At 39.3% G+C, this 17147-nt stretch overlaps 1 protein-coding gene across 2 annotated transcripts; it reads right to left on the bottom strand.

The window, feature by feature from the left end:
- Nucleotides 1-2939: 2939 nt before the first annotated feature.
- c1galt1c1 (C1GALT1-specific chaperone 1) lies at nucleotides 2940-16199 on the bottom strand. Of its 2 annotated transcripts, none has more exons than XM_039766070.1 (2): nucleotides 16066-16199; nucleotides 2940-6582 (listed from the first exon to the last, which is right to left on the bottom strand). In XM_039766070.1, the coding sequence occupies exon 2, from the start codon at nucleotides 6570-6572 to the stop codon at nucleotides 5619-5621; it is 954 nt and encodes a 317-aa protein (XP_039622004.1). In that variant the 5' UTR covers nucleotides 6573-6582; nucleotides 16066-16199; the 3' UTR covers nucleotides 2940-5618. The 2 variants fall into 2 exon arrangements, with proteins under 2 accessions (XP_039622004.1, XP_039622003.1); XM_039766069.1 differs by lacking the exon at nucleotides 16066-16199 and adding an exon at nucleotides 15774-16029.
- Between the last annotated feature and the right edge of the window lie 948 nt (nucleotides 16200-17147).

Here is a 17147-nt window from a genome sequence, read left to right as displayed (position 1 = left end):
AAGTTACTGAATTCACAGCTTCCTCAATTCGATATCGCAGATCTTGAAGATTAGCGGGCATAGGTGGAACAAGCACTCTTTCTTTAGTGTACCCCCATAGATAAAAATCGCAGGGGGTAAGATTTGGAGACCTGGGAGGCCACAGACAATGAGCAAGATCTTGTTGTCCACCACTTCCAATCCATCGTCCTGAAATGGTGTCGTTCAGGGCTCCGTTTGAACACACCTCGGATACGCTCGACATTTTAATCTGATGTGCATGGACGACCAGTGCTTTTACGTTTGCATATGCAACCTTCTTCTACAAATTTTTTATGCCACTAATAAATTTGCTGATGATGAGGCGACTGTTTGTTGAACTGTTAGCGGAATTCACGTTGCACTTGAACAATGGACTCACACTTCGCAAACTGCAGCATGCAAAATGATTTCTCTTGTGGTGTTGTCGCCATTTTACTATAAACGAGAAACAGCCCTCAGTGGCATTCACTGGTACTTTTAGGCGGGCTTTTAAACTTTGAACTTTCCTCTATCCAGTGATGTGTGGAATGTGTTTCTGTCTTATACAGTTTGTTTGAAATACATTTTTGAAATCTGCTCTTGCATTTTCAATAGCCCAGTATACAAAACATACTGCTAGTTTGTAATTTGTGCTTAGATAGATAGATAGATACTTTATTAATCCCCATGGGGAAATTCACATACTCCAGCAGCAGCATACTGATAAAGAACAATATTAAATAAAGAGCAATAAAAGCACAGTGCAAGGTGGAGAGTGTGAGGCAGGTATAGCAGTCTATAATCTTGTGTAACGTTATAACGTTTACCCCCCCCGGGTGGAATTGAACAGTCGCATAGTGTGGGGGAGGAACGATCTCCTCAGTCTATCAGTGGAGCAGGACGGTGACAGCAGTTCGTCGCTGAAGCTGCTCCTCTGTCTGGAGATGGTACTGTTCAGTGGATGCAGTGGAATCTTCATGATTGACAGGAGCCTGCTCAGCGCCCGTCACTCTGCCACGGATGTCAAACTGTCCAGCTCCGTGCCTACATTAGAGCCTGCCTTCCTCACCAGTTTGTCCAGGTGTGAGGCATCCCTCTTCTTTGTGCTGCCTCCCCAGCACACCACCGCGTAGAAGATGGCACTTGTCACAACCGCCTGAACATCTGTAGCATCTTATTGCAGACGTTGAAGGACGCCAGCTCTCTAAGGAAGTATAGTCGGCTCTGTCCTCTCTTGCACAGAGCATCAGTATTGGCAGTCCAGTCCAGTTTATCATCCAGCTGCACTCCCAGGTATTTATAGGTCTGTACCTTCTGCACGCAGTTGCCTCTGATAATCACGGGGTCCGGGAGGGGCCTGGGCCTCCTAAAATCCACCACCAGCTCCTTGGTTTTGCTGGTGTTCAGGTGTAAGTGGCTTGAGTCACACCGTTTAACAAAGTCCTTGATTAGGTTCCTATACTCCTCCTCCTGCCCACTCCTGATGCAGCCTACAATAGCAGCGTCATCAGCAAACTTTTTCACGTGGCAGGACTCCGAGTTGTATTGGAAGTCCGATGTATGTTGGCTGAACAGGACCGGAGAAAGTACAGCCCCCTGTGGTGCTGACCACAATGTCAGACCTGCAGTTCCCCGAGACGCACAGTCTGTAAGATAGTCCACAATCCATGCCATCAGGTATGAATCTACTCCCACCTCTGTCAGCTTGTCCCTAAGGAGCAGAGGTTGGATGGTGTTGAAGGTGCTAGAGAAGTCCAGAAACATAATTCTAACAGCACCACTGCCTCTGTCCAAGTGGGAGAGGGATTGGTGTAGCATATAGATGATGGCATCCTCCACTCCCACCTTCTCCTGTATACGAACTGCAGAGAGTCGAGGGTGTGGCGGACCTGTGGCCTCAGGTGGTGAAGCTGCAGCCCATTTGTTTGTGGTTATCGTTCCATCTGTGTCATTTGTTGTATGAGGCACAGTGATTAGCACTGCTGCCTCAGAACTCGGGCCACATTTTTTGGCTATGATAAGTTGGTTTAGTTTTATGATAACTGCAAACTAAAATTCAAAGATCAAAATAAATATAAAATGGGTACAGCTTTTGGATCATAGGCTTATTGGGTCATTATTGCAACATGTAGAGAGTACGGCGACATTGTCATTTGTATGTGCCAACCAACAAACAATACGCTGCCACTCTCTAGTGAGATGATTCATGGATTATAACCACCTTACCTCAAACTGTCTTCCTCCCTGAAATAATCTAATTAGTATAGGCAAACTCTGTACTTCAAAGAAAAGCCCAGTACATTGTAAAAAGGTCCTGCAAAACTAACTGAGCATCCATTATATTTTTGTTTAACAGCGCGCTAGGTTTGTTCCAGAGTGGCCCTTTTTTGGAAATCATTACAATGTGAGGACTAAGGTGGGGATTTCTAGAAGAACGGAGAAGTTTAAAAATGTTAAAATAGTCCCATTCATTCCTTGTGCGATTTAAAATGATTCTAGCATTCACAAGTAACATACAGCAATGTATTATTCAATAATGGTTTGTAAAACCGCTGTACTCGGCCTGAGAATCCAAATGCTGCATTCTGGCTGTGACTTATTTGTTGAATCGACTGTAGATCTTCATTCTATCTGGGCTGAATAAACAGACGCACTGTTCTGTATGAAGTGATGACCTATTGGGAGATTTTTGTTAGATGTTGATATCATTTAAAATACAACCCTTTTAAATTTCTATTTGTTTTGCTAGAACACTTCTGCAGTACATTTGTTCTTCTCTGGATATAATGTGATAAAGACGACATCTTCTGTGCTTCAGCACATTACATGTATGTCATACTCTACATTTTTGACAAAATGTGTACTTTGTGAATTCTAGGCACAGTAGGCTATTCTTTAATACAACTCCACAGGGTATGATGAAACACAGAAGAAAATTGTACCAAAGAAATATTTTAATATGAAGTCAATTTTAAATTGCAACATGTACAGTAAGTTACACTTAATTCTTTGTTTCCCAAATAATTTAAGCTTTTAAACAAAAACCAATTATCAGTTTAACCAGTTTCTTTAGATTTTTGCAGAAACTATAAAAATATTTCTCTTTCCACTTCTTCCAAAACCACTTGAAGCTTCACAGTGTGATCTGTGCTATGTATTTAATTTATGGTAATCCTACCATACTAAAGTAAAATCTCCACATGACCCAAAAAAAAGGGTCTTTATCTTTATAGGATCCCCATAATAACTGCTTCTGTGCAGATTGGCATGTTTGCTGCCACATGAAAGCCAGCGCTTGCAGGGCATAACATCAATAAAATAAAAACAGAAAAAAACAAAAAACAAACCTTATTACTCTCATAGAAGATATGTGAAGGTGGATAATTCTTACTGTAGCGTGCATATCAAATTAACAGTACTGGAAAAAATCAAAAATGTTTTTAATACACTTTAAAGGCCTATTACACACTGTCAGTGCTTCTTTTTGGTAGATCCGTGTATACTTCAAAAGGACAGTATAAGAAAATGCAAAAACGTAACCAAAAAAGGGGAAAGTTTGTGTAGCCAGCTACATAACTGTATTTGAAACACCTTCTGATTAATCTCTAAAGTTAAGAAAGAAAAACAAATCCCTTTTAATAGAACCATATAAAAATATCAACTTCTTTTTACTCAAATTCTGAAGAAAACTTTCCACATATCCATTTCTTTGCAAATAATATTAAGCAATGAAATTTTAAACATACATAAGAATACAGATGAATATCAAAAATCATTAACACAGAAATTTGTAATCAAGTATATATATATATATATATATATATTTTGGTCATTTCCTCCTTTCAGAGTTTACTCAGCTCTTCACCATTCATCTTTATAGCACAGTATATATTAATTAATAAATATAAACGCAAGTAGCAGAACCTGAAGGGAAGACCAAATTAAAAAACAAAACGTTCAAAAACGTTTCTCCCCTTTGAGGACTGCATTCTTTTTCTGAAGGAGTAATTTATATCAATTATTATTTGATTATTGACTGATTTCAAGAAACGTGTATAGGCAGTCCATTTATGAAAAGCACTTATGTGTTAATTCATTTTCTGTAAAAGACCAAGAACAACCACAGTGGCACACCCACCTGTATGAAGTGATGCTGTATTCTTTAAAGCTCCAAGGTAATTTAGTGTACGCAGTACAGCAGGCTAGTACAGAGATGAAAAATATTTAGTCTTAACAGTCACCCCCACAGTCAACAGACTCTTTTTACAATATGTATAAATGAGTCTCAGAAGTCATTTTGAGAGGTAAGAAATGACCTTAGTGGCATCAAAAAATAAAACAAACTGTAAATAAGAATGTAGTTGTAATAATAAATATGAACTACTCTGGATAGTCTTCAATTGTGCTAAAACTAAGCAGAATGGTTTTAAACAAATTTTCCAAAATATAAAAAAAAAAAAACAAACAAAACAAATCACCATTTGCAACAGGAAACGGGTTTCAATAAAGTATTAAGTTTAATCAAATGAAACTCTGCTGTAAACGAAGGCTTTCTGTTTTTTAGTTAAATAAGACTGCGGTTGCACATCAAATTACCTACGCTAAAACACTGATTATTTTGTTCCACAATTTTCTACCCATAAAACTAAAGCTTGCTGATGGCGCTGCTAATGTAGATCAGGGAAATGATCTATGCCGTGCTACACAAGAATGGGCATACTCACGTTTGGATGCCACTTCAGGTCGTGTGTAAAGACTTATTCTACTGTTCATTCCTGAGTGTTATTGCAAAAATGGAGCATCAGATGTGATAGTGGGAGCAAAAATCTAACATCACAGAAGCCATTATGCTTCGCAAATCTTTTAAACTTCAAATTTCTTGAATGGTTCACATCAATCAAGAGACAAGTAAGAGAGCTTTGCCAATAAAACACAGAGTTGTACATCCTGCTTGTTCATGAATCTGCCAGCATAAAAGATAAATGCAAGTTTTGAAAAGAATCTACCCATCAAGCGTAGGTGGACACAAAACAAAAAGACAACCATACTTAACTAACCTTATCCTACTAAAGCATCAGAGTAAGTTTCAAGACAATTGTGACAACATAAGTTTAGAATGGGGGAAAAACAATAAAAAAGGCAAAAGACAAATCAAAAACTCCCATCTTCAATTATCCATTTTCATTCTCCTGGTCACCCTGACAGATCTTAGCCGTCAGTAAATGAATCTGATGCACTCCAAGAAGTGTCCCAAAATATGTTTTCATTTATCTCCTTTCTTTTCCAAGAGTATGCAAATAGGTGAACCTTTTACTGTGATAGCAATATGTTAAAAATTAAAGTGTGTTGAAGCAACTTGTGCTTGCTTTTATTTATTTTTTTTTTAACACTTATGAGCTATGGGAACAATCTTGTGGTTTCACTCCTGCTATCCCGTAAAGAAAAGAAAAAAAAAAAAGTCTTCATATAGGAAATTGCCCATCTCTACCAAAAAGGATAGCCAGGAAAAAGCAAAAGGTTCTAATGAAATACTCCTTCAGCTGCCTGACAGTTTAGTACACATTGTTTTATTTTTTGCACTTCTCCTAGTGAAAGGGATTCCCTTTGGTGAGGTAGACTCAGTCATTATCTGAATCTTTTGGAGGCAGAAACACTAAGGAATCATGGAATTTGTGTCCAAAGGGACGAAGTCTGTAAACTCCAAACATCATGACATGCATATTATTTGGAGAGTGTCCATTGAATGTTACAGCCACATCAGAGCAGCAGCTTTCTGCAACCTCCTGAGGTGTTTGAGCCATTGCTTCGTTAATAAGAGAATTCACAGACTTTGCGTTAAAAATGTCTTTTCCTTCTGTGTCTTCAGCATTTTCTGCAAACACCCCAGTGTATTTCAGACACACAGCCAGCTCCTTGTCCTCAGGCAGCTTCCAAATCATGCGACCTTGCTCAGGGCATTTCGAAGAATCACCTAAAACACCAACAAGTCTCTTTAAAGCTTCACTACTCAAAACTATTCCTCCACTGAGCTCTATAAACTCCAGGTCACCAGATTTTACCATGTGCCCCAGGTAAAATGGCTGATCAGGATCCTTATTCAGCAGAAGATATTTCAGGTTCTCAATAATTGCAAACGTAGTTGGACGTGCAATGAAATACCACTTATGATCTTTGGCATTGTCAAATGCATGTTTAAGAGCTTTCCTTAACATTATCCATGGATCTTTTGTTTCCACACTTACAGACTCAAAAACTTTCACTTCCTCAGAACTGTAGAACTCAGCCTTGTCACAATGTTTACTCCACGTCTCCCTGACAGCAGCCCAGTAAGCCAAGTCTTTAGGTTCCACAAGAATGACACAGTACACTCTAATATTTTGGCTTAGCTCTATGCGTTTGTGTTCTGGCAGCCTTAAGAGTTCCTCCTTGCTTGGAGCATTGACGTGGTGGTGGTTGTGGTGATCTGTGTGCTGCTGGTGCCCAAAGTTGAAACTGCTCAGAAGAGTAGCAACAATACAGAAGATGCCCCCCAGCAGCATCCCTTTCATAAAGGAGCCACCTTCAGAATACATTTTGTGGACCCTGATGGAAAAAAGAGAATATTAATTAGATAAATAGTATACAAAGTGTATTTGATAATCTTTCTTAAGAACATGGTTTTCATTTTGTATAGTCAAATTATTAAAATAAACATAGCTCTCCTAAGTCAGGCTTATTGATGAGGCCTGGTATCTCAAATTGTGATTATTTCTTTAAATAGGGCAGAAAATCTAGTCAACTGTTTAGCAAAATATGGCAGAGATCACCCTTTAATACTATATCCTAACAAGTCTCTATGGGAGCATTTATCTGTGGTTATGTTAAGTACGTTTTCCCTCCTTTCAGACAACCATTAGTGGAAAGGTGGGAAGTAAGAGCTAGCAGCAGGTTGTGCATTTTCAAATCTCTTCCAGGGAACAGTTGTTTTCAGGATTGTGCACCTGAAATTGCACAGTCTACTGCTATAATGTATTATGACAAAATGTTTTTGTTTTTTTTTCCTTGAATTACAAAAGATCCCATGCATGCTGTAAAACTGACTGGGATTTTCCAGTGTAATCTGTATTTCATTCTTATAGGGTGCACCATTTTGTACAATGACAGGAGGGAACTAGCACTTAACCAGGCAGTTATGTAAAAGTTATTAGCAAGCAAAAGAATACTATTAATTAACTGATGCAAAATATATGAAATACTACATCATAAAATGGGGGTTTGCAGAAGCACACACACACGTAACATTCTGAGCGGCACAATGACTTTAATTCTTTATTTCCTGAACTGCAGAAAACTGTCAATAGTTGCCAGAATTATTAAATATTATGTGCCAGCCATGAAGTCTTTAAGAAAACCTATTCAAAAACTGGTCAAAAATGTTATATGTTTAGTATGGATTAGCAAAATGTTTCATGCAATTTCAATTTTCAGTGAAACCCAGTGCTCTACTTTGAAAAAAAGTTTGCAAAACAAAGTGTCTTGCTTCCATTTAAATACTTGTCACTGACACAAGAAAGGTTTTTGGTTTCTACCTTGGAGCATGTTCATGCATCTGCCTATAATTTAGCAGTGATGTTAATGAGAAGCATACATTGGGTATGGAAAGTATTCAGACCCCCTTCAGTTTTTCACTCTTTTTTATATTTTCCAGTCATTTGCTAAAATCATTTAAATTAATTTTTTTCCTCATTAATGTGCACACAACACCCCATATTAACAAACAAAAAAAAAGAATTTTTGAAATTCTTGCAGATTTATTAAAAAAGAAAAACTGAAATATCACATGGTCCTAAGTATTCAGACCCTTTGCTCAGTATTTAGTAAAAGCACCCTTTTGAGCTAATACAGCCATGAGTCTTCTTAGGAAAGAGGCAACAAGTTTTTCACACCTGGAGAACGTTTTTGTCCAGGATATCCCTGTACTTGGCCGCATTCATCTTTCCCTCGATTGCAACCAGTCGTCCTGTCCCTGCAGCTGAAAAACACCCCCACAGCATGCTTCACTGTGGGGACTGTATTGGACAAGTGATGAGCAGTGCCTGGTTGTCTCCACACACTGAGGAGAGGCAAGACACATGACAGCCTGCATGGAGTTTGCTAAAAGACACCTGAAGGACTCTGAGATGGTGAGAAATAAGATTCTCTGGTCTGATGAGACCAAGATATAACTTTTTGGCCTTAATTCTAAGCGGTATGTGTGGAGACAACCAGGCACTACTCATCACTTGACCAATACAGTCCCCACAGTGAAGCATGGCGGTGGCAGCATCATGCTGTGGGGGTGGTTTTTCAGCTGCAGGGACAGGACGACTGGTTGCAATCGAGGGAAAGATAAATGCAGCCAAGTACAGGGATATCCTGGACAAAAACTTCGCCAGAGTGCTAAGGACCTCAGACTGGGCCGAAGGTTTACCTTCCAACAAGACAATGACCCTAAGCACACGGCTAAAATAACAAAGGAGTGGCTTTACAACAACTCTGTGACTGTTCTTGAATGGCCCAGCCAGAGCCCTGACTTAAACCCAATTGAGCATCTCTGGAGAGACCTAAAAATGGCTGTCCACCAACGTTTACCATCCAACCTGACAGAACTGGAGAGGATCTGCAAGGAAGAATGGCAGAGAATCCCCAAATCCAGGTGTGAAAAACTTTGCATCTTTCCCAAGAAGACTCATAGCTGTATTAGGTCAAAAGGGTGCTTCTACTAAATACTGAGCAAAGGGTCTGAATACTTACGACCATGTGATATTTCAGTTTTTCTTTTTTAATAAATCTGCAACAATTTCAAAAACTCTTTTTTTGTCTGTCAATATGGGGTGCTGTGTGTACATTAATGAGGGAAAAAAATTAATTTAAATGATGTTAGCAAATGGCTGCAATATAACAAAGAGTGAAAAATTGAAGGGGGTCTGAATACTTTACGTACCCACTGTACATACAGCACACATTTCATTTTAGTTGTATGTCAAATTTACATGTGCGTTACACAGCTGCAGAAAGGAACACAGGTAAATAAGTGTGAATGAAGCATTATTCCTTGTTTGAAATCCCCTGTTTAATGAACCTGTATGCAAATCAAATTATCTGTCACAAATTCACTGATGGGATGAGAAGGTGTTTATTCTATTTAGAAGGAGATGTTAAGAAACAAATGTATATGATACATATATGTGGAAGTATTTCTTTATACACAGCTCAAAAAAAATTAAGGAAACAATCATCACAGTCTAACACCAAGTCAATTAAGCCTTAGGGATATCAACCTGTCCAGTTAGGAAGTGTAAGCGGATTGGATTAAAAGGTGCACTGGAGAGGCAACAGCATAACACCCTCCAAAAAGGAAGTGGCTTTCAAGGGGTGGCCACAGACAATTGCTCTTTCTTTATCCTTCCTGACTGATTCTTCTGTAGTTCTAGCTCCTCCAGGATGGCACATCCATACGTGCCGTCGCAAGATGGTTTGCTGTGTCTCCAAGCACAGTCTCAAGAGCATGGAGACTGAAACCAGGAGATGAGCCATTACATGAGAAGAGCTGGACAGAGCCATAGAAGGGCATCAACCAAACAGCAGGACCAGTATCTGCACCTTTGTGCGAGGAGGAACAGGAGGAGGACTGCCAGAACCCTACAAAATTACCTCCAGCTGGCTACTGGTATGCATATTTCTGACCAAACTGTTAGAAGCAGACTCTATGTGGGTGGCATGAGGGCCCGAAGTCCTGTAGTGGGGACCTGTGCTCAAAGCCCATCACTCAATTGGCACTCACCAGAGAATACCACAATTGGGAGCTCCACCATTGGCATCTTGTTCTCTTCACAGATGAGAGCAGGTTCACACTGAGCACATGTGACAGATATGAAAGAGTCTGGAGATGCAGTGGTGAACGTTATGTGGCCTGCAACATCATTCAGAAATGATCAGTTTGGTGGTGGGTCAGTGATGGTCTCGCGGTGGTCGCAAAGATCGCCACATTCTAGGCAATGGTACCCTGACTGTTGTTAGCTACTGGCATGAAATCCTTAGAGCCATTGTCAGAGTTTACACTGTTGCTGTGAGCTCTGCATTCCTTCTGGTACAGGCCAATGCTTGGCCTCAGGTGACCAGAGTGTGTAAGCCATTCCTGGATGATGAAGGAATTGATGTCAATGACTGACATAAATATTCCCCAGTCCTGAATCCAATTTAGAACCTCTGTGCATCAGATGTCACCAAGTAGTGCCATCTGGAACATGCTAAGAGGTTGTCAAGATTGCATACAGGTACATGGGGCCATATACACTACTGGTTCACATTATTATTGCCGTGATAAAATTCACACAAGTTTAATTAGCCTCCAATTTCAATTTTTGACTTTGAATTCATTGTGATGTTGAATCTGGGATGGTGATTTTCCACCGACCATTATTATATCAATTTGTTCTCAATGAATTACACAGTACAGTAATCCCTCCTCGATTGCGGGTGTTGCGTTCCAGAACCCCCCGCGACAGATGAAAATCCGCAAAGTAGAAACCATATGTTTGTATGGTTAGTTTTATATATTTTAAGTCCTTATAAACTCTCCCACACTGTTAACATTATTAGAGCCCTCTAGACATGAAGTAACACCCTTTAGTCAAAAGTTTAAACTGTGCTCCATGACAAGACAGAGATGACAGTTCTTTCTCACAATTAAAAGAATGCAAACATATCCTCCTCTTCAAACAATGCGTGTCAGGAGCAGAGAATGTCAGAGAGAGAGCACGAGAGAAAAGCAAACAATCAAAAAATCAATACGTGCTTTTAAGTATGCCGAAGCACCGCGATAAAGCGGCATTTTTTAGAGGAGCGTTCGTATCCCCTAGGCAAACAGCCTCTGTGCAAACAGAGCTCTGCCCACACCCCCTCCATCAGGCAGAGAGAGTGAGAGAGACAGATAAAAGCAAACAATCAAGCACTGCGCGGGAAGCACATCGTATATCATTGAGGAGTTTTATTTAATATGTAATACGTGCTCTGATTGGGTAGCTTCTCAGCCATCTGCCAATAGCGTCCCTTGTATGAAATCAACTGGGCAAACCAACTGAGGAAGCATGTAGCATAAATTAAAAGACCCATTGTCCGCAGAAATCCGCGAACCAGCGAAAAATCCGTGATATATATTTAGATGTGCTTACATTTAAAATCCACGATGGAGTGAAGCCGCGAAAGTCGAAGCACGATATAGCGAGGGATCACTGTATTACTATTACTTATTTTTTCCACCTGAATGTTTTGTTCATTGAGATCCGATGTGTGATTTAAGTATTCCCTTAATAACTGGTCTAACTTGTACTTCCTGAGGGCATTATCTCCTTGGACATGTTGATATTAGAGATGCAATAGCTGTACTTTCAGCCACCGAGTTAAGCTAATAAACCTAATCTCTATAAGCTGTCTCACCATTGTTAGTAATTTGGCCTATGGTGGTGATGTCAAGAGCAAATTTAACAATAGAGTGGGAGGAGTATCTGGTCACACAGTCATAATTGATCAAAAAGTAGTGGAGAGGGCTTAACACACTACCCTGTGGATTATCCTGTTGAAGGTCAGAATGGAAGACGTGAAACTTGCGCTACACACAGAAGTTAGAAGTCCAAGTTCTAAATGAAGGAGATTGATTGTTAGCTTCACTAGGACAACAGTGTTAAATGGTAAGCTGTATTCTATAAAAACTGTATTATCGGTATGCTGTTTATTATCCAGATGTGCTAGGATGGCATGGAGTGCAAAACATGGTATGTTCTCTGCATACGTTTATCTATACTTTGCTGGTTAGCTAAGTACATGTCCATTATGGCAGAAGCAACAGTCTGCCAAATCCTATTCACTTGCTACTCTAACCCCCATTTGCCACTATAACAAATTCAATGGTTTTCACACAGCTCACGTATGTAAAAGGACAAAACATTAACATTTTAAAAGTAAGACTTGTCATCAGCAGTTGAAAAAGAAAATTTGAAAATGTACGAAGAGAGCTGGAAAAACATGAACTTGTGTCTAATGTTTATAATGCAGCAAAGTAGTAATTTACAGCTTGTTACACAGTTTTAGTCCAACATTAAATTAGTTTTATATGATGTAATTATGAATTAGTACTGTGTACAGAACCCATACACAATTGGTGTATTCGGTTCTAGAATGTCTTACAAGTTATAGTTACTGTGATTTGCCATCAATAAAATTATTTTCTGAACTAACATTAAGCAACCCAAAGTTTCAGGGCGCTGCACCCATAACAGCAGGATCAAGCATATGACAGGAACCAACCCTAGACAGGGCACTCGAGTATATACTCACAATTTCCAATCAATAAAACTTCACACATCTTTAGGCTGTGGTACAAAAACAAAAATTCCATGTACAGGATATTCTCCTGCAGTGGGCTGGCACCCTGCCCGGGGCTTGTTTCCTGCCTTGTGCCCTGTGTTGGCTGGGATTGGCTCCAGCAGACCCCTTAACAAAATTTTAACAAATATTAGAACATTAGAACACTCTAGACGAGAACAGGCCATTCAGCCCAACAAAGCTCGCCAGTCCTATCCACTTATTTCCTCCAAGAAAACATCAAGTTGAGTTTTGAAAGTCCCTAACGTCTTACTGTCTACCACACTACTTGGTAGCTTATTCCAAGTGTCTATCGTTCTTTGTGTAAAGAAAAACTTCCTAATGTTTGTACGAAATTTACCCTTAACAAGTTTCCAACTGTGTCCCCGTGTTCTTGATGAACTCATTTTAAAATACAAGTCTCGATCCACTGTACTAACTCCCTTCATAATTTTAAACACTTCAATCATGTCACCTCTTAATCTTCTTTTGCTTGAACTGTAAAGGCTCAGCTCTTTTAATTTTTCCTCATAATTCAACCCGTGTAGCCCTGGAATCAGCCTAGTCGCTCTTCTCTGGACCTTTTCTAGCACTGCTATGTCCTTTTGTAGCCTGGAGACCAAAACTGCACACAGTACTCAAGATGAGGCGTCACCAGTGCATTATAAAGGTTGAGCATAACCTCCTTGGACTTGTACTCCACAGATCGTGCTATATAACCTAACATTCTGTTAGCCTTCTTAATGGCTTCTGAACACTGTTGGGAAGTCAATAGCTTAGAGTCCACTAGGACTCCTAAATCCTTCTCATAAGGTGTACTCTCGATTTTCCGACTGCCCATTGTGTATTCAAACCTAATATTTTTACTTCCTATATGTAATACTTTACACTTACTGATATTAAATTTCATCTGCCACAAATCTGCCCAAGCCTGTATTGGTATCCAGGTCCTTCTGTAATGATATAACGGATTCCAAATTATCTGCTAGTCCACCTATCTTGGTATCATCTGCAAACTTAACCAGCTTCTTACTTATATTCTATCTAAATCATTTATATATATTAAAAATAGCAGCGGCCCTAGCACTGACCCCTGTGGAACACCACTCTTAACATCGGCCAGTTCTGATGAGGTTCCTCGCACCATCACCCTCTGCTTCCTGTGTCTGAGAAAATTTTGCGCCCATCTAAAAACATCACCCTGAACTCCCACTTCTTTTAACTTGATGCCCAACCTCTCATGTGGCACCTTATCAAATGCTTTCTGAAAGTCCAGATAAATATTATAAGCTCCACTTTGATCGTATCCTTTTGTTGCCTCCTCATAGAATTCCAGCATTAATAAAACACAACCTCCCTCTTCTGAACCCATGCTGACTGTTCAGAAGAATTCCTGTCCTTGCCATGTGTTGCTCAATCTTATCCTTAATAATTCCTTCCATTAATTTTCCTGTGATGCATGTTAGGCTTACTTGCCTATAGTTGCTTGGATCTGCCCTGTCACCCTTTTTATATAATGGGATGATATTTGCCATTTTCCAGTCCTTTGGAATCTCTCCAGTGCACAGTGACTTCCTAAAAATATGTGTCATGGGTTTATACATGTACTCACTAGCCTCCTTAAGAACACGAGGATAAATATTTTCTGGTCCTGGTGATTTGTTTGATTTAATCTTATTTAATCTGAGCAGCACTTCTCCCTCTACAATTTCTAAATCCCTCAGTACCACTTTAGTAGTCTTGTTTACCTCTGGGAGGTTGTCCAGTTGCTCACTTGTAATCTGGCCATGGTGGATATTTTGAAACACTAAATAAATTTAAATTTTGGAATGATGTCTAGTCAGATGTGTGCAAGGTTGGATCCTGCTTTGTGCTAAGTGCAGCTAGGATAGGCACAGATTCCCAGGGACCACGAACCGGATATGCCAGTCAGAAAAAATACATGTTTGAACAGACAACTGTAGACATGTTCTTTACAACCTGAAGTTAAACGTAAAACTTCTGTTCCATTATTATGGCTGTGCATAGTGCTGTATTTAAAATCATATAATCTCATCCATTCTCTCAACTGACAATTGATTGTTTACAACATTGGGCTCTCAAAACATGCAAGAATTGTATACTTTTATTTAACAACTAATTCTACAATTGTATTAAAGTATTAATCATGAAAGCTTTTTTTTGCATTGAATGTGCAGAGAGATGTTTGGGCTTTAAAAGGTTATGCCAAACCAGACAATACCTGTAACCATGTGCCAAAATACAAGCCTGGTGTATAAGCAATAATCACAGTATGGTAAAATTAAGATTTACTTTAAAAAGCATTCAGTGTTGTCTTGTTGTCAGTGATTTTCCTCATAGACTCTACTCTGTGATGGAAGAGTGAACTGGATAAGCAAATTTCAGATTTAAAGTAAATCTCCAGATTGCAAGTTACAAAGACCTCAGCAGTTTGATGTATTTGGTAAAAAGCTCAGAAATTAAAAATAAGGCTCAAAACCAATTCCTGGCTTAATGTGCAAAACTGAGAAAGTATTTTTATCTGGAAGTTTCCCAGCTTTACATTCTCAATTTGTTTCTTATTAATTAATTATTAATTAGTAAACTAGACAAAAAAACTAAAAAGGGTAAAATTGTCTGTGGTCAAAAATGGAAACATTAACAGCGATAAGTAAAGATGTTTTCTTTTTAAATCATTTACATCTTCATTTCTTTACTTTTGGTTGATCTATTTTTATTATTATTTACATTAACGCAATTTTAAGTACAACGCAAGAAAGATGTAAAGACAAGATTCTGGAGCTTGTAATAAATTATTTCTAATTTATATATCAGGATTCTAAACCGAATAAACAACTCATGCATTTTGTCAGTGGTATGTATACATCATCACAGAATTATTACAGAAATAAACTATATTTAGTTTTTCGTCTCTACAAAAATGATTTACAGGTTTGAAATACATCACAGACAATTAAACTAACGCTTTACAATTAAGCAAGCAGGCTATTTTGGAGTAACTGACAATCATCAAGTCACGTTTCGTCTTCAAATCATCTATTGCTATTACAGAAATGTAATGCCAGTACCAATGTCAAGGTGAAATTGTTGAAAATTAAAACAAAACGAGGTTATTACTTTACTGATATCACAGATAAACCCACGAGCCATCGTAAGGTTCTGCGCTAAAAATTAAATACCAATCCAAAATGATGACTGTCACCACCGACCAAGTAGTGGTGCTCTAAACACAAAACACAATGAAACCAGCAGAGAACTATTTATAAATTCATGCGATTATGGTAGTTTATTAGTACTAACCTGAAAATGTAAAAAATCAACTATCCTGGAGATGCTCCAAAGTAAATTAGATCAGAAGCTAATCTTCTTACCTTTCTGCTGGAGCATGTGGCATTTAGAACTGGATTAATTAGCAGTACTCAGGTATCGATGAAACAAGGTTCCCAACTGAAGTCAAGTCTACGTACATTTTCCACGTATGAACATTCACACTTAAAAAAACACATTCCGAAGTTTAAAGTAAATTACTGCGTTGGGATTTCCGCGAAGAACAGTGTACTTTTCACAGCAGAACCCTGCCATGCAACGTGACTACTTGAACATCGAAGTGTGGGTTTTAAAAATCTGCTTCAGAGAAGTTAGCCTCAACTTTTTCTTTCTTACCTTCAGTTTTCACAGGGTAAACCCTCACAGGTGTAATTTACAAGCAAACTGCTCGACATTAATTCGGCAGTCACTGCAATTTCTTAGTAGTTTCCGCGTTTCTCTGTCACACTCTAGCATGTCACGGCACTTGTAGGAGGAGCTTCCGGTTTAGGAGCCACGTGCCCCGCCCTTTGAATTTACGCTGTTGCGCATCAGATTTGTTGGCAGAGAGAGAGAGAGAGAGAAAGTGTGAGAGAGCGCATGCGTGGATTTGTGAACTGGATGGGGTATATAAAGCGTATGTGCAGAGTGTGCACAGACGAAGCGCATCAAACATTCGCGCTGTTTTAGGGTAGTAAACAAATTGAAGGGAATATAGAAGTACAGTACAAATTTCAGTCAGTCAGTTATTTCCCAACCCGCTATTTCCTAACACAGGGTCACGGGGGTCTGCTAAAGCCAATCCCAGCCAACACAGGGCGCAAGGCAGGAACAAACCCTGGGCAAGGCGCACACACACGCCCACACACCAAGCACAAAGTTCTCAGAAAGTCAAATAGTACAATGGGATTTTAAAGGACTGCGAGGATACTATGGCTTAATATATCCTGAGAAATATGATCCCAAAACCTGACCAGATTTGTCATTGGTAGTCAGAAAAAAAGCTGAGAGCCCAGGCAGCACACACTATTTGTCAACTCTGAGCTGGAAACCTTTGTATTCTGTTACAACTTGCAGGAAAGCAGAACAACATAGCTCACTAAGTTTGTACTTCTTCCCAGAATTGTACAATTTAAATAACAGAAATGCAAACAATCGTACGGCATGGTGGTACAGTAGACGTCTTTGTTGCCTCACAATTCCAGAGGTTCCTCTCCTGCTAACAGTTTACAGAGTCTCTGTTGTTTGTGAAGTATTTCTAAGGATAGTCTAGTTTTCTTCTGCAACCCAAAGATTAGTGGGTAATTGGCAAAACACAAATGGACAGATATACAGTAAATGTGTTTTCTACACTGGCATCTGGTCCATGGTTGGACTGTCCCTTCTACCCAGTGCTGCAGGGCTAGGCTTTGGCCTTGTAAAGACTGGCTCTAGAAACG

The sequence above is a fragment of the Polypterus senegalus genome, chromosome 10 (genome assembly GCF_016835505.1).
Source record: "Polypterus senegalus isolate Bchr_013 chromosome 10, ASM1683550v1, whole genome shotgun sequence".
NCBI classification, from domain to species: Eukaryota; Metazoa; Chordata; class Cladistia; order Polypteriformes; family Polypteridae; genus Polypterus; species Polypterus senegalus.
This window is presented reverse-complemented; position numbering and strand designations above follow the sequence as displayed.